The 23,219-nt window shown below is 38.4% G+C and overlaps 4 protein-coding genes and 1 long non-coding RNA gene across 6 annotated transcripts; 2 read left to right on the plus strand and 3 right to left on the minus strand.

Annotated features, from left to right (window-relative positions):
- The first annotated feature begins 528 nt into the window (after positions 1 to 528).
- On the plus strand, positions 529 to 8,684 carry LOC119075927. Its single transcript, XR_005087498.1, has 3 exons — positions 529 to 539; positions 1,871 to 1,874; positions 8,273 to 8,684. It is a non-coding gene; the product is annotated as an uncharacterized LOC119075927 (long non-coding RNA).
- Positions 3,176 to 4,735, plus strand: LOC119075891 (transcription initiation factor TFIID subunit 7). Its single transcript, XM_037182463.1, has 3 exons — positions 3,176 to 3,347; positions 3,414 to 4,346; positions 4,415 to 4,735. Exons 1-3 carry the CDS (start codon positions 3,276 to 3,278, stop codon positions 4,622 to 4,624), a joined length of 1,215 nt encoding a protein of 404 aa, XP_037038358.1. The 5' UTR covers positions 3,176 to 3,275; the 3' UTR covers positions 4,625 to 4,735.
- On the minus strand, positions 4,804 to 10,781 carry LOC119075916 (putative riboflavin kinase). The gene is made up of 3 exons (XM_037182502.1): positions 10,575 to 10,781; positions 10,345 to 10,496; positions 4,804 to 5,083 (listed from the first exon to the last, which is right to left on the minus strand). Exons 1-3 carry the CDS (start codon positions 10,660 to 10,662, stop codon positions 4,874 to 4,876), a joined length of 450 nt encoding a protein of 149 aa, XP_037038397.1. The 5' UTR covers positions 10,663 to 10,781; the 3' UTR covers positions 4,804 to 4,873.
- A 2,873-nt stretch (positions 10,782 to 13,654) lies between these two features.
- On the minus strand, positions 13,655 to 15,531 carry LOC119075913. Its single transcript, XM_037182498.1, has 5 exons — positions 15,405 to 15,531; positions 15,070 to 15,219; positions 14,178 to 14,369; positions 13,951 to 14,120; positions 13,655 to 13,690 (listed from the first exon to the last, which is right to left on the minus strand). Exons 1-4 carry the CDS (start codon positions 15,447 to 15,449, stop codon positions 13,971 to 13,973), a joined length of 537 nt encoding a protein of 178 aa, XP_037038393.1. The 5' UTR covers positions 15,450 to 15,531; the 3' UTR covers positions 13,655 to 13,690; positions 13,951 to 13,970.
- Positions 15,532 to 17,489: 1,958 nt separating this feature from the next.
- Positions 17,490 to 22,411, minus strand: LOC119075912. 2 transcript variants are annotated; one of them, XM_037182497.1, is made up of 4 exons: positions 19,691 to 19,784; positions 19,326 to 19,475; positions 17,952 to 18,143; positions 17,490 to 17,684 (listed from the first exon to the last, which is right to left on the minus strand). In XM_037182497.1, the coding sequence occupies exons 1-4, from the start codon at positions 19,733 to 19,735 to the stop codon at positions 17,535 to 17,537; spliced, it is 537 nt and encodes a 178-aa protein (XP_037038392.1). In that variant the 5' UTR covers positions 19,736 to 19,784; the 3' UTR covers positions 17,490 to 17,534. The 2 variants fall into 2 exon arrangements, with proteins under 2 accessions (XP_037038392.1, XP_037038391.1); XM_037182496.1 differs by lacking the exons at positions 17,490 to 17,684; positions 17,952 to 18,143; positions 19,326 to 19,475; positions 19,691 to 19,784 and adding exons at positions 20,063 to 20,270; positions 20,339 to 20,530; positions 22,090 to 22,239; positions 22,305 to 22,411.
- Between the last annotated feature and the right edge of the window lie 808 nt (positions 22,412 to 23,219).

The raw sequence follows: 23,219 nt of genomic DNA on the forward strand, positions 1-23,219 counted from the left end.
CGAGTCCCAAACTCGAGTTTACAGCACTGAATGAGCACTAAACTAAATGATAGGCCTAAGCTTAAAACAGCACTAAATAATGGTGGCGGTTGCTACGACATGTACCTGTTTTATCTGACACAATTCCATTTTGAATCGCTGCTCTAGAGACGCTTGGTTTAAAAAAGATCAATGGTTTCGACTTTTCCAAAAAGTCCACAATCGCTTACATTCCGCAGCTATGTATTCGGGACGAAATTTTTAGTGTGCTTTTATACTTGTGAAATTTTTGGACAAAAAAGAAACTGTGTACTGGAAGTAGTAGATCACTTCTATGGCAACGCCTCTGTAATCTAAAATGACGAAACGTTTTAGTGAACGCTAGAAATAGATCTACGTTTTGTTTAAATTTACAATATCACAACGCAAATTTTCAGACATACTAAGATTTTGGGTAACTTCATTTGAAATTAGCAAAGGGCTACCACTCTTATGCACCGAAATATTGTAATCCAGGTACTTCTACCAAATTGTAAAGGCAAAGTTATTCGTTTTCATTCGTTTATTGATATTTTTTCAAGAAAATTACGTTGGTTTCGACAACGTTTTCTATTTCTGTAAAAACCTACCGGTGGAAAAAATCTACCGAAATCCCTTCCCTAAACCTGTTCTTTCAGAACCTTGGTGAACTTGAAGAAAGTGTTTTTTAAGAAAATTCGGAATTTCGTTTTTGTTAAGTTTCCCTTTTCATATAAACTTCGTAGCCGTTGACTCAATTTGTATGTCACCGCCGTCACCGCCTTCGTGATCAACTCAGAGTTGTCTTAACCTGTTCTTTCAGAACCTTGGATTAAATATACTTTAGTCAGAGGGATTCTTCTGAAAAACAGAAGACCGAAATCGGACCCATTTTCTATTGGAATTTTGTATATGTGCCCAATAAGGTATTCGACTCCAGAAGTCAAAACCACTTTCAAAAAATTCTTCGAAGCTTTCAACATGTTGTTTAGGAAGTTTAGGTTAGGAGCAGTGAAAGATGTTTGTCCTAAGTTGGGTTTCAACAAGGTGATCCGTTAGGGCCCCCTGATTTCTGTATTGGTATTATGATGATGACTCATTCTCTTCTGTCGAGGTTGAATGGTTGGTACTTAGAAGAAATAAAGAAAATGAAATTTCATCTTTGCGGCCAGGGATTAGACAGGTTGATGAATCTTCTCTTGAGATTCTAGGCTTTCCTATTTTTGAGTTAGGTTTAGAAAGGATGTTTTCATCGAAGGTTGAGAATATCAAGATGATGTGTGATCGCTTGAAATTGATGGATGTGCACCCGGCTTTGTGTATCTTTAGGAAGTCCTTGCGGGTAGCTGTAGGTTCAATTATTTGTTGCGTTCTTCTAAAGCGTATCTTCTAGTAGATCGTCTCAGGCAGGTTGACGAGATTTATCGATCAACTCTCGGGGACATTGCGAATGTTAAGGTTTCAGGTTTTGCTTGGGATCAGGCTTCTCTCCCTTTGATTTTGGGTGGCTTAGGTATTAGGAAAGTCGAAGATATTGCAGTGTCAGCTTATCTGTCTTCTGTCTATTCTGCTTTAGTTATCAAATGAGATTTTGAGAAAATTCAATTTTCCAACGATCGATTCAAATATTTTAGAGTTAATTGAGGAAATTCTTCGAGATCTCGCTCCAGAGAATGATGAAAAGAAAAAGAAACAAAAGAATTGGGATCTGCCAAGGATTAACAGTAAGTTTGACGAGATGTTTGCATCTAGCGAACCCGTTGCTCGTGCAAGACCTGCAAGACTCCTTGCGTCATCAACTAAAGAATCTTCAAAGTGGCTGCAAGTAGTTCCATCGAGCCAATAGGGTCAATAGGGCGAAATGGTCAAAAAGGGTGGTTTACATGGTCTATCATGCAAGGTGATAACAAAAGCCAAAATAGCTGAACATGATGAAGTTAACAAAGTTTGCTCACATGCATTCTCTTCAGCAGGATTTCCAAATATTATACAACCACCAGGAATATGTAGAGATGATGGTAAAAGGCCAGATGGTATGACCTTAATTCCTTGGAGTCATGGAAAAGCTATTCTATGGGATGTAACAATTAGGGATACGTTAGCGCCCGGAAAGATTTAAACATAATCGTTACAAACATTTGAAAGAAAATTATTTGTTCACTCCGTTAGCTTTCGAAACTTTAGCTTGTATGGGGCCAGAACCTATGAAATTTGTTCAAAAATTGGGATCAATCATGAAGGCTGCTTCAGGGGAACCACGTTCAACAGATTATTTATTACAGAAAATTTCAATTGCCATTCAAAGAGGGAACGCGACATGCATTTTGGGAACATTAGGAGCTAATTAGGAGCTGATTTTTATTTATTTGTAAAATTTATTTTTTGAAAAGATCGATTTTTTACTGGCTGCGCCATTGTGAGCAGTCTTTTTTTTGCTTGTCATTTATTGATAAATAAAAAAGAGACTACAAATTCTTCGAAGCTTGTGTGGCTGGTAAGAGGTGATGAAAAACCGAAAACTTGCACTCTTACAAAAATTTCCCAAGTTACACGAGCCGTACAGGGTCGTGTGAGGTGTCATTAGAAAGGTTATTGCATGGACTTTCAGGGCAAATAGGGTCTTATGGGGGTTTTAAAGCATCTACGATGAAATATGAGAAGTTGAAATCTTTAAGCGTAGATGGTATCAAACTCTCGTAAGACGCTACTTCCCCTGAAAGCACATGCAATTACCTTTCTAATGACACCCCACACGACCCTGTACGGCTCGTGTAACTGGAGAAATTTTTGTAAGAAGAGTGCAAGTTTTCGGTTTTTGATGACCTCTTACCAGCCACACAAGCTTCGAAGAAAAAATTTATAAAAAATTCCACTGGAAAATGTGTCCGATTTCGGTCTTCTGTTTCTCAGAAGAATCCCTCTCATGTTGATGCTGGAATTTTTTTGGTAAAATCATCAAAAAATTTAATCTAATGGAATAGTGCATGGCCTCCCCTCGTCCATATTCCACCTAGGCACTACTAACATATTCGAAAGGCATTGGCACAGACTTTCGATCTTTACCGCGTGTTCAACTACCTGATTTACTACCTTACCGACATTGACTTTCAACACTGACCATATGGCACTGCTAAGATCCTTTCAACAAAAATTATAAACAGAAAACTGTCGTGTTGACACTGTTGACATTTGAAGCATCATAAATTCAGCTGCGGTTTGTTTAACAATTTTACATTCAAACAAACTATCTGAAAGTAGGCCAAAAAACACCGACAACTATGAAACCAGTCGAGGTGAAACGTGATGATGGCGTTGAGCTTGAAACCCAAGTAATCCTCAGATTACCCGAGGTATTATTCTGTTCGCATTTCATGCGATTTGTGTTCCGATTTCTCGTTCAATTTTACGTTCTGCAGGAACCAGCCAAAGTGCTTAGAGAGGCGGTACGCGAAGGAGCGAACAATTTGAAGGATCGGCTGTCGGTGAAACTCGAGAACGATCTTCGTTACGGCGAAGTTCGATTGGACCATTGGCACCTGCACGCCAAAGTGGTCGATCTACCGTCGATTATCGAATCGCTGAAGACCATTGACAACAAAAGCTTCTACAAGACAGCCGACATCTGTCAAATGATCATATGCAAAGAGGAGCCCGATCTCCCCACCGTCGAAGAGGAGTCGCCGAACAAAAACAAAAAGAAAGATCCGAACAAGGTCGACAAGAAGTTTCTGTGGCCGCACGGCATAACACCGCCGTGCAAGAACCTGCGAAAGCGACGGTTCCGCAAAACGTTAAAGAAGAAATTTGTGGAGGCGCCGGAAATCGAGAAGGAAGTTAAACGACTGCTCCGGGCCGACAACGAGGCCGTCAATTGCAAATGGGACGTGATCACCGAGGAGGACGACCATGACAAATCCATTCAACAGTTTATGGGCGACATGGACGCCCAGGATCCAATGATGTCCATGGGTGCGACGGAAAAGGTCAAAAAGTCCAAAGGCAACAAAGATCGATCGGGCGATCGTGGCAATGATTCCAGCCAGATGCCTCGGGACATCGACATATTCGGCGAAGATTTATCGTCGTCCGATGAGGACGACCATCACAACAATATCAACGTCGATTTGGACGACAGTCGACTGTCAGCCGATGACAGCCGGATGAGCGACTATTCGATGCAGGGCGGTAGCAGTCAAATGAAAATGGAAACCGAATTCACGGACGCAATGTTCAGCAGTCCGTTGTCTAGGGGCGGTGACGGTGAAGCATCGTCTAGTCGTCATCGCAGCCAATTTTATGATAACGAGCGACCCGAATCGGACGATAATGACAACGATATGGTGCCACAGGTTTGTGTATTGGCTCCCGGCATGGAGTGCAAGGGTTTCACTCACACTAAAAAACGTTCCGATTACAGTTGTCGCAGGAGAGCATAAACGAACGCATCAGCGATCTGAGACGACAATTGAACGATCTCCGCAATCAACGCATAACGAAGGAACAGGAAATTCTATCGATTGAGAATCAGGCGTTGCGGCAACGGCTACAGGATTCGTTGGACAACATTTTGAGTCAGATTCTGGACCGTGAAATGGAAATGCAGGAGTACCAGTCAATGTTGCAATAGGTTTTTCTTTCTTTGGAAATCGACGGCGTCTGCGCCGCCTTTTTATTCAATAAAAATCCATAAAAAACACAAAATTAAACTCTGAACAAGTGGAACGAAACTAAGTAAAAAAAAAATTAATTTAAGTAAACCAACCGAGAACCTGTTACGCCGGCCGTACCGACATTCGATAAGATAAATCACCATTTTGTTGCTAGTCTAAATTCGAACCTCCACAATCGTATCATCTAACTGCCAGCCCGTCGACCGTCAACTGTTCCTGAAGAAATTCGATTCCTTCAGTTCCTTAAATTCATCCCGTTCCAAGGCCATATTTGCCTGTTCGATGTCACCGTTTATGGTGCTGATCAACGACTCCAGCGAATCGAAATTCTTTTCCGGTCGAATGTAGCCGCAAATGCACACTTTCAGAACCTGGCCGTACAGGTCTTTGTTGTACGGATACATGATGTGAGTCTCCTGGAAATCGAAACGATTGGAACGATTAATCAATTAATCAATTTGCCGGGGTGGAGTTGTTTGAATCGATTTTGCGGAATTGAACGAACGGCAATTGCTTCTCGTTCAGTAACTACTGTCAAAGTTTCGAGAAGGAAAAAACAACGAAAAATCCTGGCCCATCATTCGCCATTCGTTCATATTCTCCAGTCATTCGTCCCTTTTTTATATTCATTCGCCTCATTCATTTCATCATATTTTCCTATCATTTTCCTTTATTCGCTCATAATTCGCCCTCGTCCGTTCCACGCTCCAACGGCAAATCAAGCCTGTCCCACCATTCGCTCCTGTTGCTTCCCTCTAGCAAAGTTCACTATCCATCTGTCTCCTATCCTCATGTCTGCGATAAAACTGTCAAAAATGCAGGGATTCCACGGAGAATTTAAAGTGAAAAAGTCGAAAAGTGAGCATAAGTCACGAAAATGGTTGCTAGAAATAGTTGATTTTCTGATCTAAAAGTAGGTAAAAAAGTGTGTTTTCGGGAAATTTGTACCCTGTTTTTACGCAAAGCCAAAGTTATTCCGCAAGTAAGTTTCTAAAAATTTAAATTCGTCAAACTCAACTAGAACTTTGATATCAGCACTTTTCGAATCATCATGAAAATGGTTGTAAATTCAGAAAGAATCCAGGTTTCGGCATGTTGTCGTAAACTTAGATGTGGAGGACATTGAGGACATCCGTTACCTCCATCTTACTTCTTACATTTCCTATGACTCAGTCAGGAAGGCTTGAGAAAAATTTGTAACGTTCAAGAGAAATCGGCAGATAAAATTGACTGAAAAGCAGAACCCCATTTTTTGTGCCGATTTCTGTTGACGTTATGGACCCGATATGCATAAAAAATAAACATTTCTGTTGGAAATTGATAGAACAATTACGGCGCTACAGAACTTTAATGGAGGTTGCGTGTGAGAAGCTTTGGTGTAATTTTTATGGTCAATCAAACAGACTTTCATCCTCCGTCATCAGGATTTCAATAAACTAACTATTTTCGAGCTCAACATTAAACTCTTGATCTTGTGTCTGCTGTTTTCATTTGACGTTTGTGTTGAAAATGCCTGGACTAACATTGAACAAAAGTGACGTCATTTCGGCAATGTTCTAAAGTGAATCATCTGTTTGATTGTATTTTGTGTTACCCGATTCATTGACCGTTTTATTTGTATAAACTGGACATTCTATCGATCATTCGATTACATTTTGTTTAAGCGACCGGACGCATCAGCGTATTTTAAGTGTAAATTATTTTCCATATAATTACGGTCGTCTCATTTCATTTAGTATATTAACGTAAGACCATTGTGTGGTGCTATTTTGATTTATTGATTCTAATTTTCTGTTGCACCACACACGAGACTTATATTGTCATGATTTCATTGGAATACTAAGAGTAAGACAGACTTTGTCTTTGTGGATTTTTTATTTAGTTGTCAGGCAATTCTCTGTTTGTGTTCCAGGAAAATTTAAGTTTCATATGTACGAGTGTTTTGATAAATAAAAACTTGAAGAACAGCACGTGTGATACTGTAAATTACTTAGAAAGCCAGTGGAATCGGTTGCCTGCGCAACATTCTTAAATTTTCTCTTATGGTGAGGAGATAATTTCATCAAGCACATGGGTGCTGTAACAAAAGAATTTGCATAATAGTTGTCAGACATAACCTCACTTTACATCGTGGGACAACATCACTAACATCAAGAGATCAACGACGAACGCGAAGAAATTCAACGATTTTTATCCATGCTAATCACATATCGGCTGCTGTATTTGGCCAGGAAATATATTTTCATTGTGCGCTTGGATTGTATCGTGCGATTCATCAATCGTATCTGAATGGTTGGCATCGACCGTACCGGCATCACATAATCCATTACATTGTTTGGACGCGCCAACGGTTGCTGACATAATCTCAATTTCTTCAATTATTTTTCGTCGATCGACATTGGCGATGTGGAATTTTCGATTCTGCTGTAAAGGACAACGTGTGCAGCAAATATTCGCCCGCAGGTGGACACCGATGAGTTTACTCAGTGCAATTTGTGTACGCATTGCATTCAATGTCATTGCAAATGTTTTTCAACGACAACGAGTATCCTATTGGAATTTGCAAGGTGCTTGGACTGAACATAAAGTTTCATCTAGTCAGATTGGATTGCAACGTGAATTACCAGTTGCGTACATTGAGGATGTACCAAAAGCAACAAAGGGACACGATTTCATTTTGCCACATGGTCCAATGGTTCGACGCAAAAAGGTGAAACGTCATTTCAAGTACTCAATTCTGGATGGTGAATTTGACCTTAGACATAGCTTCGAAAGCAGTTTGGTTAATGTTCATCGAACTCAGTCAACGAACACAAATTCGACCGCAATGGTGACTGCTACATCATTCACACATATTGCTGCTCGTCGGTGTCTGAAAGAGCTGTCAGACATTCATGAAATTTCGGTGGACTGGCTGATCAACGCCTTCAAGTGTTTATCGAACGTTTGTGGACACACTGACGGTGAATTTCAAAGTCGTCGTGCAATATGCTATCGGGTACATGGTCATTGGTCAATCGATTAGACATTTTCAACGAAACGTTTGTTAAGCAGACTGGATCTGTTAACGGGGGGTAGAATGTTGAAAATGCCTGGACTAACATTGAACAAAAGTGACGTCATTTCGGCAATGTTCTAAAGTGAATCATCTGTTTGATTGTATTTTGTGTTACCCGATTCATTGACCGTTTTATTTGTATAAACTGGACATTCTATCGATCATTCGATTACATTTTGTTTAAGCGACCGGACGCATCAGCGTATTTTAAGTGTAAATTATTTTCCATATAATTACGGTCGTCTCATTTCATTTAGTATATTAACGTAAGACCATTGTGTGGTGCTATTTTGATTTATTGATTCTAATTTTCTGTTGCACCACACACGAGACTTATATTGTCATGATTTCATTGGAATACTAAGAGTAAGACAGACTTTGTCTTTGTGGATTTTTTATTTAGTTGTCAGGCAATTCTCTGTTTGTGTTCCAGGAAAATTTAAGTTTCATATGTACGAGTGTTTTGATAAATAAAAACTTGAAGAACAGCACGTGTGATACTGTAAATTACTTAGAAAGCCAGTGGAATCGGTTGCCTGCGCAACAGTTTGTTTCATTGAGACTTAATCCATACCTGATCTGAAACCTGGAGAGTTACCAGGAAAATTTGTATGAAAGTTGCAGGTTACCTGTAACTCACCTGACAGCTTTGAAGCTCTGATCAGATCCCTCCACCATAATAAGCGTGCGTTCTGTTTGAATGACTCAACCAATGGCACAAGCTCGTGGTGGAATCAAAAAGTAGATTGGAGTCGACGCAAAGTTTCTACGTGCACTAACTGCAGAGGTAACATTTCTAAATGATATTGTTCAAGACTAGAAAAAAAGGAGAGTTTCGAGCGCCAATTTCACAAATCTAACATGGTTTCCAACCTGTTTTAAGTGGTTTTGAAAAAAGTGAGTGAACGGACTGAAAATAGTTGAAAAAAGTGAGAAATCGAGCAAATAGTTGCTCACTTTTTCACTTTTTTTGACGAATAATAATTGCTGTACGTGCCCCTGTTACTTTCCGGAACACTTGGTTTTTCTCGCAAGAAAAATCCAACTTGACGAACATTTTGTGCCTTTGACAAGTCAGACTTTTCTTATAAAAATGTCCGAAAGTCCCCGAAGGTTCAGAAGTTCCCGACCCCGACGTCACAAATATCGAGTGGCGTGACCTATTCCAACTTATACTTAGACAAATATGAGAATTTTGGACCACTACGTCGTGGGGGCCTTTTATTTAAATTCTGTTCTCAGAGTGCGTTTATTCTACAGTCACACTGTCTAATAGCTAACTTCTCGGTCTGTAAACTTCTGGGACACTTGGTATTTTGATAAGACAAATCTAAAGTTTCCATTCCACTCAACAAAAAGTACTCCGTGAGAGAGCCGTGAATGAGCGAGCCCGAGTAAAAATAAAAGTCTCAAAAGCTCGAAAAGAGACGTCTCACAGTCTCAAATCCTTTGTATTGTGAGATGTGAGACGTCTCTTTTCGAGCTTTTGAGACTTTTATTTTTACTAGGGAGCTGTCAAATAAACAAAGCAAAAATTGAAAAAATTCAATTTTGTCTCTCTACTTTTTTGGTAAGAGGAAACTAAGCATAACTTGACAAAAACAAAAAAATTTCTTCCAAGTTTAAATTTACTTGGAAGAAAAACCAGTTGTCCCAGAAGTTGACGGTTCCGTGAAGTGCCCTATAAGACGACTATCGATTCGCCAATTTTCACATTACAATCACGCGAACAAAGCTTGCTTTGCTCGAGCAAAACCAAGTTTCGTTTCGATACATTTTACCATCGAAGCACACTAAAAATGCAGACTCGGAAACATTCAATTTTTGCCCCATCGTCAAGCACAATATGTAAACGCAAAGTATTTAAACGGCAAATCTGCACCAAAACACACGGAACCCAAGTTCAATTTCGGGTGAATTCGAGTGCAATGCAGGCTCACTTTATTGTAGCACACTAACGATTTTCCAACACTTATGCTATTATCACCACATTCCATCTATAGAAATCGTTAACGCTACATTAAACATGATGCCCGAAACTTGGGTTCCGTATTGTTTGTGATAAGCTGAGAATTTGCATTAAACCGAAAACACACGAGCAATGTTGCATTATGGGAGCGACAATTATGCTGCGTTTCCTGGGATTTCTGTAGTATGGACTTGTGCGTCAAAATACTGACTCCTTAGGCAGAAGACACATGAGCAATTTTGAATTGATGGGATCGACAATTATGCTGCGCTTTCCATTGTGTATAATCTGTGGTGAATATCCGATTACAATGGAAAATAAAACATAATTGTCGAGATCATTCAACTTTCTCTTCCAAATATTGTAAAATTCAACGACATGAGTGACGACGACTTTTTGGAAAAACCCCGCGAGCTCCAGAAAGTCGTCGTATCTTTCCACTCGTCATTTCTTGTGGAGATCGCGATTTCTTCAGAAAGTCGTCGAATTTTCAGTACAATTACCACAAGATAAGAAAATTCGAATGACATCTTATCTTCACGTTCGGATTAACTCAAATTGAAGCTTCAGCAAAACTATCAAAAATGAAAATTCCATCGAGACATGAACTTTGACCAAGAACAACTCATTTAACCAACACCTAGACCTACCATTGACTTCTCTTTATTTTCAAAGAAGGGATTCCATCCGATGCTCATAACCATTTTGTGTACGTCACCGCTGTCGACATTAGCCCAACCGTAGTAAATGCCAGTCTCGATGTCAATCGGTAATTGTTTCACAACGTCAAGCGGGTAATTGGCTTCAAGGGGCACATTAGAAAATTGGTAAAAATTATGTTGTGGTTGGTGATGTCATAACAATGATTCGTCAAAATTACCGGTTGGAATTCCTAATTCTTTCGAGCCACGACCGAATCCTTTAACTATTATGCCAGCTGCGTAATGTGGCAGACTTTTTTTGCTCATTTTCTGTTACTTTTTTGTGTATAAAAAGTGGCAAACGATTGATACGTGCTCTACGTGATGTTTGTTTTTTTAATTTCACTTGCATGACAGTCTTGACACACATCTGGCATGCATTCGATGCATTCTAGGGCACACGTGACATTTGAGTATGTTATCTGCTATCTGCCACATTAATACTGCTTTATCAATGCGAATGCAGAGGAGTCGTAAAGTTGTGGGGTTCATTTAAAATGCTAAAATCGAGTAATTTTTCCACCACTACCATTACACCCGTTTTTGCATTCACTTTAGAATGCTTTCATAGAGTTACTGTGCTTATGCCTGATTTCGTTTTACGCCGTTTACGCTCCGTTTACATTTTAAACAATAAAAAAGATGCGTGGCTTAGCTAAACGCAGCGTAAACGGAGTAAGAAGAAATTAAGCATTACACAGAACCACCGAAAGTGACAGATGCGAAATTTTTCTTTTGTTCTTTGACATTAGGACAAAAGAAAAATTTCTCATCTGTCACTTTCGCATCGCTGTTTGAAGGCACAGTTACAATGCACGAGAAGGCAAGGTTCTGAAAGAACAGGTTAAGACACTCACGAAGGCGGATGACACATCTATTTGTCAAAATGTGTGTGTCACCGCCTTCGTGATAAACTCAGAAGTATCTTAACCTGTTCTTTTAGAAGCTTGCGATAAGTGACATGGTAGTGCTGACATGCTATTATGATTTGATCACATAGGGAAGTGTTGTTTGGAAACTAAAGGAATTCTGTTACTAATATCAGCGCTCCACTTTTTTGTGAACCAACTTCACTGCTATGAAATTTCACTGATATTTTACCAGAGTGAAGTTATATCAACGGAAAATAGAGCGCAATGAATGAAGCAATGAGAAAAATTGTGTCGGCTCTTCAGGTTAACCGAGGGCTTCTATAGTGGACAAGGCTAAAAGTAAAAAAAAATGTCTGTTTCACTGTGCAGCACAAATGTGAACTGTCATTTAATATTCACGCCGTAACCGTGGATTTACATAGCAACGTAAAAGTGACAGATGCAATGTTTTTTAAATACTGCAACCCGAAATTTCATTCATAAAATTAAAATTATGAATGAAATTTCGAGTTGCCGTATGAGAAAATTTTTGCATCTGTCACTTTTACGTTGCTATGTAAATCCACAGTAAGTGTGCTGAAAATTTGAATGTCAAGTGAACGAGTCGCCGATGAAGATTTTGAATTTAGACCGCACTAACGGCGTGAATCGTATATGGTCAACGCACTGAAAACATGAGTGGTACTCTTAATGGGTTACTGAAACTGTAAAACGCTGTAAAAAACCATTTCACACAAAATAGTACTTTATTTGACAGCTGTCGACTATGATCACTATCGCGCTTGACGTGCGTCATTACACGGTGAATTTTATGTTAGACTGCAAAATTTAGTTGACTGGAATTACAGCACTGCTCCTAGCATGAGCATTGAACACAGCTACAGCCTACGATTGTTTGTATTCTACTTTTTAACTTATCCAACGAAAAACAAGTCATCTGTCTTCACAAAGAAACGCAGTCCCTACTGTGATTTCATCAGTCTCCAAATATTTTCTATGTTCAATTCATGCTAGAAGCAGTGTTGTGCTGGGATGTATAGGTTTGTTCCAAATAGCTGTAAACATGAACTTTGACAACCCGAACCACGATGATTTGATCCATAGCAACATCGCCTACGTGATGTTTCATACAAATATGGCAACGTCGCCTACGAGATTTACACACAAATATTTTTGAGGTTATGGTTCTATGGATCAAATTTGACAATTCATACAGCCTTGGAACAAACCTATACAAGGTAAGGTCGCTCAGATGAAGATACGCACCTCATGATGATAATATGGAGAAAATTCAGCCATAAAAAAATAGAAAAAAATAGAATTGGAGTGCTCCACTTCTCCACCGTATTCTATTCAATCGGGAAATTTTCGAGCTCACCTTTCAGCCCGCTACTCAAATTCTCCACTCATACCCATTTTCATCAAAGTCGGTCCACCTCACCATAATTTTCAGAGCAAATGGTGCAAACACTGTAACGATGTATCACTGTTTAAATACGTTGATTCCATCAAACAATTCAATCTGCCTGTCTGCTTGCACGCAATGTGACGACGATAGTTTAATATTTTTTTTCAGAAAAAACTCAAAACATGCCGAACTGAAGTGATGTGTGCAATTGATGGTATAGTTTCAGATCAAATAAGTGCGACTCAACTCTACATTCCCTTTACCTACCTTGGGACTTATCCAGAGACATGATAAGTTGGAACGTCTGTGGCGAGATAGACAGAATATGTGAATGACAGTTGGCTCCTGTGGGAGAGAATGGAACAAATTTTGTATACAGTTCCCTCTCATAGGAGCGAACTGTCATTCACATGTTCCATCTGTCTCTCCCATAGGAGCGAACTGTCATTCACATGTTTCTTCTATCTCGCCACAGTCGTACCAACTTATCATTTCTCTTGACTTATCGCCATTTTTGCACTCGAGATTTCGTTTTTAGTGGAACAATCTACGTAATATGCTTTTTCACCTATTGTACACGTTAAGGTTATAGCATGACTATGGTGCTTTTGTAGCTTTCACGAAACGGTCGTATTCAGCTATGAAAATAAAGATGTCGCTTTTGTGTAGTTTTCAGTATAAACTAGTACTGCGTGACATGCTCTAATGTTAACCAGAATGCATTATTATTGAGAAACCAGTGACTGTTACTCTGGAATTAAATTCCAACAGAGAGTTGATAACAGATGGCGTTGCCAATCGAAAACTATAGACCAAAAAAGACAAGATCTTATGGATCTTGTCCAGAACGAACACATCGAATTTACGACGAAAGCGAAAGAAAATTTGCTGTAACTCATTAGTCATTACCACAAAAAGACACGAGTGGGTGTCTCGGTTCAGCTGACACATAGTTCTGCTCAGAGATTAAAAAACAAAATTCTATTCCAATATTCAGATATATTCTGTTCAGTTACTCAAGGCTGTATACTTGGGGAGGTCATGCAGATACATGGGTGGCACACACAAAATTTGACAGTTTCATACATTTTCGATTCTAAAATTTGACAACTTCACCGTAGATAAACTCTTCCCCAAGTATACAGCTTTGGAGTTACTGGCCATTTAGAGAGCGACGTATGGGCGAATGGGCATAGTGTCAAAATTGACATTAGAACAAAAGAATTCTGTCAATTTTGACATTATACATCGCCCATACGTCGCTCTCAAAATGACCAGTTACACTACGCCGGTGTTTAGTACAATTTCAAATAGACACTAACTATTGACGAAATTTCAGCAGATCCTTTTCGAAAAAACATTATATCACCTCTGTACGTGCCAGGATCAACGTATTTAACGAATATATTTTTGTCGACCGGATCGGGTTTGAGCGTATAGACTCCCTATAAAAATGGTAGAATTATTACATGACTTCTGCACTATCATTCACATCAATTAACCTTCTTATACGTGTTACATAGAGAAATGCCGTTCTCTCGCTTCGGTAGATCAGAATACTCAGCTAGCTCCTTTTCGAGCAATCGAAAATAGAGCGAATCGAAAAATTGACAGCAGTTATCTCGCGAGATTTTGTACGGCAAAAAAGTGAACTGATTATTGCCTTGTCGGCTGACGGCACTTTTAGCCTCGCACTGTTAAGAAAATTTTAATTTTTGAGAATATTTCCTCGAGAAATGTGAAATTTAGCCGAGCTTTGGAATGGAAAATGCTTTTATTGTCCATACCATGCGAAAGTTGACCATTACATAGCAATTTGCAATATACGACAACGATCCATTACAATACAAATATTCTTGTTTTTTTTAACTGTTTTGTTGAGAGGTGTGTGAAGGTTGTATTTCGAGACGAAGGCAACACGCTTCAACAAAAAAAATTCCTGTCTTGAAAAAAAAAACGGTTTTGACAGTAATGAGGCATTTTCTGGCCGCAAGACAACAAAACTTTTATTTGACGACATAAACGTTAAATCGATATTGTTCTCAACTCGTTGACGAAAACTAAAACTTTCGTTGGCTTTCTTTGAGAATAATATTGCCTGCAACTCGATGATAATAAACGGTCTGCAATCTATACATACATATCTAGTGCCTAAGAAAGCATTTAACACTCGATGGTATAAATTACTATTTCGCAACTCAGGGACGAAAAGTTAAACTTTCGTTGGATTTTTTGAGAAAAGTAGTGCATGCAGAGGATAGTCGGTGCCTCAATCAAACTAAATCGGACAAACAGAGGAGGAAGAGTATCTTAAGCCTTCTATATGATCATCATACTTGGAATCAATTAAATTTGAATATCCCAGTCAATTTTAGTAAATGAAACAAAATTTACGTCATAGTCCTGCTCCAAATTGTCAGTTATTTCGATGATCCCACCTAACGTGTATGTCGTTTTATTGAATCGCGTAACTTTCAGATCTGATTTTAATATTCCTTCTTCTGAATTGTCCACTCCAGCCAGCTCGAATTCCGTCCACCATGCCTTTAAAATGAATTTTTCGCTGTTAAAAGTCGTGCAATTAACTCTTACTGGCCATTTAGAGAGCGATGTATGGGCGACGTTGAGTGTCAAAATCGTCAGAATTCTTTTATTCTAATGTCAATTTCGACACTATACGTTTTCCATGTGTCGTTGTCTAACTGCACAGTTATCGTAAAACATTTCACCTGCACACCAACAACACAAAGGACAATTGATAGCAAATTTTTCATCGAAATTGCGCAGAAATTTACTTCTGCAGTGTAATTCTTCAGTGGTGAGCAATCGTCTGTGCACGAGATATAAATGTTTCGAAGAACCTTGTTTAATGTACAATATTGTTGCGAGACTCTAATTGCCTCAATTGAAAAAAAATCATCGACATCATTTTGCATGTTTCAGATTGTCCTGATTGCAGGCGCAATCGTGACAGTTCATTCATTCTTGGTTAATACAAAGTATATAAACACTGAACGTAATGCAAGCCCTCAGCGAATCAGAGTTATTTTGGATTCCGACGTTCTGGTGAATTCATTTTTGTCATGTTGTCATTATCCAATACCCTCTCTAGCAACTCTAGCAACTCTAGCAACCAAACTAGGACAATAATTAAGGTGGTAAAAGTGTACAGTGTATTCTGTCATAGAAAATTTTACACTTTTAAAAATAAATCAAATGAAGTATGAGCAGCGATGTCATTTTTTGTGTTGAAAATATTACGACTCCTGTCACTATTTCGGTGTTCGAAAGTCAATAATTTGTGACTGTGTTTTTTTGTGTGTTGCTCCGTCATTTTGGTGTGCAAAAATGAAATAAAGTTTAAAATTTGTCTTTTTCGTGTGACGTCGATATTGCTTTAAAAAAGAGCGCGGAACGGCGACTCTATTACAAGAAAAGGCTGTGTCAAAACTAACTTTGGTTCGGAACACTCTATAGATTAGGGTTAGCTCGATTAGTGTGTGATTGTTACATAGGTGGAAGCACAGGGTTTCAGGCAATGTATAAAAACAGTGAAGGTACCGCAGATCCCCACTTTCGGGTGAAGGTTGCATCTCAATACTCAACACTTAGTTCAAAAGGTTTCTTCAAAGGTGAAATGAAATGTCAAACCGTCATCCACAGAGCCATAACCTCAACAATAGTAACAATCGTCAAAATAACAAAGAAAAATACGTTGTGGTTATGGTTCTATGGATGACATCGGTTCGTTTTGTTCGGCTTAACCGTTGCTTGGAAGAAACAAATACTCAACGCAGAAAATTTTATACTGAACAAGGGCCCAAAGTTTACAGCCTTGACAGATGCAACATTTTAAATCTTATATTCACCCGAAAGTCGGGATATATACTTCTTGCTATTCCCTGAGGTTCTGCTGTACCTTCAGTGTTTATATACTTTGGTTTCAGGGAGTATAATGAATCAATGCGAGGGATTCTTCTAAAAAACGAGAAGACCGAAATCGGACACATTTTCTATTGGAATGTTTTATATGTGCCCAGTAAGGCATTCGACCCCAGAAGCCAAAACCACTTTCAAAATAATTCTTCGAAGCTTGTGTGCCTAGTAAGAGGTCATCAAAAACCGAAGACTTGCACTTTTCTTACAAAAATTTCTCCAGTTACATTAGAAAGGTAATTGCATGAACTTCCGGGACAAATAGGGTCTTATTGGGTTTAAAATTCATCCACACTGAGATATGTACAGTTGAAGTTTTCAACCGAAAAAAGACTGAAAACTTACGCTTTTCTGACAGAAATTTGTCGAGGTACACGGTCGTATGGCGTGTCATTAGAAAGGTGATTGCTTGTACTTTCAGGGCAATTAGGGTCCTATTAAGGTTTGGAAGCATATTACGTATGCATAGGCATCAGAGAAATGATATATCGACTTATAAGTTGGTACGTCTGTGGCGAGATTGAAGGAACATGTGAATGACAGTTGGCTCTGGCTCCTATGGTAGAGAAGGTTGAGAATAAAACCAATTTTGTATGCAATTTGTATGCCAAACGAACGTCAAACAGAATTTGAAAAATGATCCAAATAAATCGATGCTGGCGCCGATTTTCGAGTACAAAAAATTTATGGTACTCTCTTCAACTGTCACACATTTCGTATTTACTTTTGCTTCAGCGGTCGAACAAAATATTTGTATGAGGGGCAAGCCTATTTCTGTTTAGAATAAGGTGGCGACTCGCTTGACGAACGAATAATGCGAGATTAGATTCCTTACTCTATTCTGTTCTAAGATTCAAAAACCAATTTTTATTCCAATAATTTGATATATTCAGCGGATTTTGCGTTCAATTTCACTAAGATTTTTAGTACAATTTCAAATAGACTCTCATCACTGACGAAATTTTAGTAGATCCTTTATTGAAAAACGTTATATCTCCTCTGTACGTCCCAGGATCAACGTATTTGACGAATATATTTTTGTCGAACGGGTCAGGCCTGAGTGTATAAACTCCCTAAAAATTGCAGAATTATTAATGACATCGAACAGGGTTGTATATGGGGAGGTAACGCCGATCACCATGAAAAAATGGCGGCTGTCGGTAACTATAACTGCATAACAGTAAAAAATTTCAAGTGAACTGAAATTGCGCTATAATTTCGTATGAAAATTACAGTTCAATGGATTTTTGCGAAAACGTTTCCAGCTATCGACGTAACCTCCTAATATAAGCAATAATTATATTGGGACGCGATGAGAATATTCTCAGCCCGCGAATTACCTTTGCAAATGTATGACATAGAAAAACGCCGTTCTCTCGTTTCGGTAGATCAGAATTACCAGCCAGCTCCTTTTCGATTAATCGAAAATAGGGCGAATCGAAAAATTGACAGCAGTTATCTCGTGAGATTTTGTACGGCAAAAGGGTGAACTGATTATTGCCTTGCCGGCTAACGTAACTTTTAGCCTCGCACTGTGAAGAAAACGTGAATTTCTGAGAATATTTCCTCGAGAAGGGTAAACATTGAATTTTAACCCAGCTTTTGCATGGAAAATACTTTTTCGGGTGTGCAACATGATTTACCTTATTTTTTCCGAGGAGGTTACGCCGATCACTGGGTTCGTTATCGCAAAAATCCACTGAACTTTGCTGTAATTTTCATACAAAGTTGATGCGCAATTTCGGTTCATTTGAAATTTCGTGCTGAAATGCAGTTAGAGTTACCGACAGCCGCCATGTTTTTTTTTGCGACACGAGCACAGTATAATAATGGCGATTGGCGTAACCTCCTCAAATACAAACTTGACTTTACCCTCAATACGCCATGATAAAGATGAGCAGACAGTTCGTGAAAAATGCATTCAAAATCTGGCGCTGCAAAATGCTTGTAAAATATGACACAAAATGTATGAGCCAAACTTCAAATACTTTGCAAGCACAGTGTAGACATCAGGTGTTTACACCGGGCTTGCAAAATGTTTGTTAGATAACTCACACATTTTATGTCATATTTTGCATGGGTCTTATTTTTCACGCATTTTTCGCGATCTGTGTATTATGGTTTAAGGGTTGTGTTAGGTTGACAATAGGAAAAGTCGTTTGGCTTGTTGAGGTGCCACAATTTTTTTCAGTACTTCATTCTTTGCGCTCTATTTTCACGTGAAATAACTTCACTATGGTGAAATGTCAAAGCGGTGAAATTAGTTCACAAAAAATAGATCGCTGACATTAGGGCAAATGTACTAGAAATGTAATAGAAACTTACAAAAATCTATTACATTTCAAGTAAAAACTTCAGGCTGACCCGAAAGAAGTAATTGACCATTTAAAAAATTTAAAAGAAGCGCGCGAAACTATTTTCCAGTAGATGGTATGTAATATCGCGTCAGTCAGTTCAATGTGCTTCTGCATCACTCACACACAATGTCATGAATATTTTGTGTTGCAAGAAATCTAAGAAATTTTAATATCCCAATATATCGGTCTGTTCCAAGGCCATACGAATTGTCAAATTTCATCCAGAGAGACATAACCTCATAAATATTTGTATGAAAACCGAGCTCTGTGGATAAAATCGTGTTTGTTCGGCCAGTGAAAATTCGTGTTTACAGATACTTGGAACAAACCTATTTTAGTTAATTAATCAAAGTTTACGTCATAATTGTGCTCCATATTGTCGGTGAATTCGAGGACCCCACTTATCGTGTATGTCGTTTTATTGAATCGGGTAACTTTCAGGTCAGTTTTAAATATTCCTTCTTCTGAATTGTCTACGCCAGTCAGCTCGAATTCCGTCCACCATGCCTTTAAAATGAATTTCTCTCTGTTATAAGCCGTGCAAATCACGCCGTAAGTACGTCTTCTATTTTCAAACATACAGCATAGCGGATCATTTTAACCCTTAATTTTTGACATTTATTATATGACGTTAGCGTTATTTTGTTCAACTGTCAGTTGTAAACATTTAAATTTTTGGCGCACTTATGACGTGAATTAACTTTTATCGAAAAACACTTCACCTGTGCACCAACAATACAAAGGGCAATTGATAGCAAAGCTTTCATCGAAATTACACGGACGTTTAATTCTACAATTTAATTCGCCAGTGGGTTGCAATCGTCTGTGCACGAGATATAAATGTAGGGAAGACTCTAATTTACTGTGCAAATATTGCATGAGATATTGTAGCGAGACCGCACTTTTTTCATAATTACTTCAATTAACTTAACTACAAAAGAATCTCCGACATCATTTTGCATGTTCCTGATTACAGTATATCGTGTCAATCTTTTATTTAAATCAATGAGAGACAACATTAATCTGTTCGAAAACTGTGCTAATTCTTCGAACTGGAACACTCTATTGTTCTGCACGGAACTTTAAAAACAAAATTTTATTCCAATAATTTGATATATTCTGGGGCTTTTGCGTTCAATTTCTCTACGATTTTTAGTACAATTTCAAATAGATGCTAATTATTGACGAAATTTTCGCAGATCCTTTACTGTAAAGGATTATATCTGCTCTGTACGTGCCAGGATCAACGTATTTAACGAATATATTTTTGTCGACCGGATCAGGTTTGAGCGTATAGACTCCCTATAAAAATGGTAGAATTATTACGTGGACTTCTTCACTGACTCCCGTCTATCATTCTCGTGAATTACCTTCTTATACGTATAACAAAGAAAAACGCCTTTCTCTCGTTTCGGTAGATTCGAATACCCCACCAGCTCTTTTTCCATTAATCGAAAGTAGCCTGAATCGAAGAATTGACAACAATTGTCTCGTTTAATTTTGTACGGCAAAAGAGTGAACTGATTATTGCCTTGTCGGCTGTAGAAACTTTTAGCCTCGCACTGTTAAGAAAACATTGAATTTTTGAGAATATTTTGTTGAGAAATGTGTAGAATTTCGAGAAATTGGACCAATTTCAGTTCTGCCATGGAAAATAATTTTACGGATTCCCGTTTGCGAAAGTTGACCATTATATGGCAGTTTGATCACTGCTAAAATGATCCATTACAGGAAGGACATTATTGGTTCATTTAATTTGAATTCCTCTGTGATTGACGCCGTTAGTGCGGTCGAAATTTAAAATGGAAAGTGCGTAATACTTCCTAACGCAGCGTCATTTTCATACAAGGATGCGTTGAAATTTACTTTTCCGTTCACTTTTTCATCGAATCGTTCACTTGAAATTCAAATTTTAGGCACACTTACGGCGCATGGTACAGACAAGAAACCAAAATAAATTTGATGCTGCAGAAACAAGTTTTGACACTCGTGTGTTTTTAGTCAAAAATCTTTTTTTTTTTAAATGATTCAAGTGTCAAAACCGTTCTCTCGCGTCGAAAGTAGACTTTTTTTCACAAAAACAAAACTTTCGACGCGTCAAAAGTCATTTTACTCATCATAGGTTTTCACTCCGTTTAAAGAATGCATCCACAGTGACAGGCGAAAAATTCATGCGTCAAATAACGCATGAAAATGAAAATTCTCGCGTTCTTCCTAATTTTTCTTCCGAAGTTGTTACGCCAAGTTTTAAGTCTCTAGGACTTTCCGTCTGGGCTCCCATAACGAGACAAACAAACACTGAAATTTATATTACGAAAAACAAAGCAAGAGACGAAAGAACATAGAATAACACTGTAAGACGCACGGAGTAGGTAGAACGGAGAAGAGCTCTTATCTCTTAATAACCGAACCAAACCAATAAAGATTTAAACGTCTCTGCTCTGTTATCTGCAGAACGTGGCCGTGAAAACAGTTATTTTCGCAATTCCGGGTCGTAATCTCCATCTTTCCATGCATCAATGTAGTATTGCATTGAAGAGCTTTCCGAAGAATACCGAACTTATTGCCTTCATACCCACCGTCGGCGGAGTAGAAGTAATAGAACCAAATCGGAATTGCCCGGCGGAAAAACAGAGGCTAAACGGGAGGATATCTTAGGCAGAAGCCACATGAGAAATTTTGTGTTGATGGTATGGACAATTATGCTACGATTTTCATTGTGTATCCTGTGGTGATTATCCGATTACAATGGAAAACGCAACATAATTTTCGATCCCATATTCAGTCATAAGGCTTCTCTGAGTGCTAGCAACGCACTTCAAGCAAAAGTGCTTCGAGTGACAGCTGTCAAATAGAGTACTATTTTGTATGAAAAATGTTTCCAGATTTTTTTTCGGTGCCAAAATTTGTTCGATACACTGACCCGTTTCAACTTAGAGTACCACTCATGCTTGAATTGCGTTGGTGATAACTGAAAATACGAAATTTCACGTCGAATCGAAATCAAAAGACTTTAACAGCTTTCAAAACCTCTTACATGGTTGTTTTGTCTGAGTATTTAACATGAAATCGAAAAACTTTGAATATCCCGGTCAATTTTAGTCAATTAATCAAAATTTACGTCATAATTCTGCTCCATATTGTCGGTGAATTGCAGATTGCCATGCAACGTGTATGTCGTTCTATTGAATCGCGTAACTTTCAGATCTGATTTAAATATTCCTTCCTTTGAATTGTCCACGCCAGCCAGCTCGAATTCCGTCCACCATGCCTTGAAAACGGATTTTTCACTGCTGTAAGTCATGCAATTTTAATTTTTATCGTAAAACATTTCACCTGTGCACCAACAATACAAAGGGCGATTGACAGCAAAGTTCTCATCGAAAATTACCCGGAAATTTACTTCGTCAGTGAGTTTTGTAATCGTCTGTGCACGAGATGCTTATTAGGTAAGACTACAATTTACTGTGCAAACATTGCATGAGATATTGTTGTGAGACCGAACTTCTTCAATAATTACTCCAATTAGCAGAACTGCAAAAAAATCTCCGACATCATTTTGCATGTTTGCATTTTGCAGATTGTCCTGATTACGGTCGCTATCGTTTCAGTTATTTTTGAATATAAATGTATGCGAAGCCTGGCTGATAGTAAGCAAACTTTATTTCTACTTTTTCTCATCTCACTGTTCCGTTTCTGGTAAGATAAGCAAAATTCAAGAGGTGATAAACCGCTAGAATTTATGATTAAAATTGTAGTTACAAACAATATTAATGACCTATGATTAATGAGGTCTTATGAATGAAATAACAAATGAAGTACAAGATTTGTGGCAAAACAATAACCAAAAGAAGTCGAAGATACTAAGGTCCGTCCTTTTGATTGGGTCAGGTCTTTTGACTGACTGAATTTCCAAGTAGATTGTTACAAGTGTTAGGAAAGTTAGTAATTATAAACGCCCAATGTATGTCTGCTTATCTGTTTCTCTATCTCTCTATTAGCCGGTCACAACTTGTGAATACTGTTGTGATCACATTTCATTGTTGCGCGTAAAAATTTGATTTTTTATGCGTTGGATCGATGTAGGTGGCGTGAAAAATGTGGAGCAGTTGAACATCACTGTTTCAATTATGTTTTTGGAATTATCTCTTGACCTACAGGAGATGGATGGAACATTGGTTTCTTCGGCAAAGTCTTACAGTTTTTAAAGTAGAAGACGGCCACATTCATGAATAAGTTGAGAAGTTGGAA

The sequence above is a fragment of the Bradysia coprophila genome, unplaced genomic scaffold (assembly GCF_014529535.1).
Source record: "Bradysia coprophila strain Holo2 unplaced genomic scaffold, BU_Bcop_v1 contig_232, whole genome shotgun sequence".
Classification (NCBI taxonomy): domain Eukaryota; kingdom Metazoa; phylum Arthropoda; class Insecta; order Diptera; family Sciaridae; genus Bradysia; species Bradysia coprophila.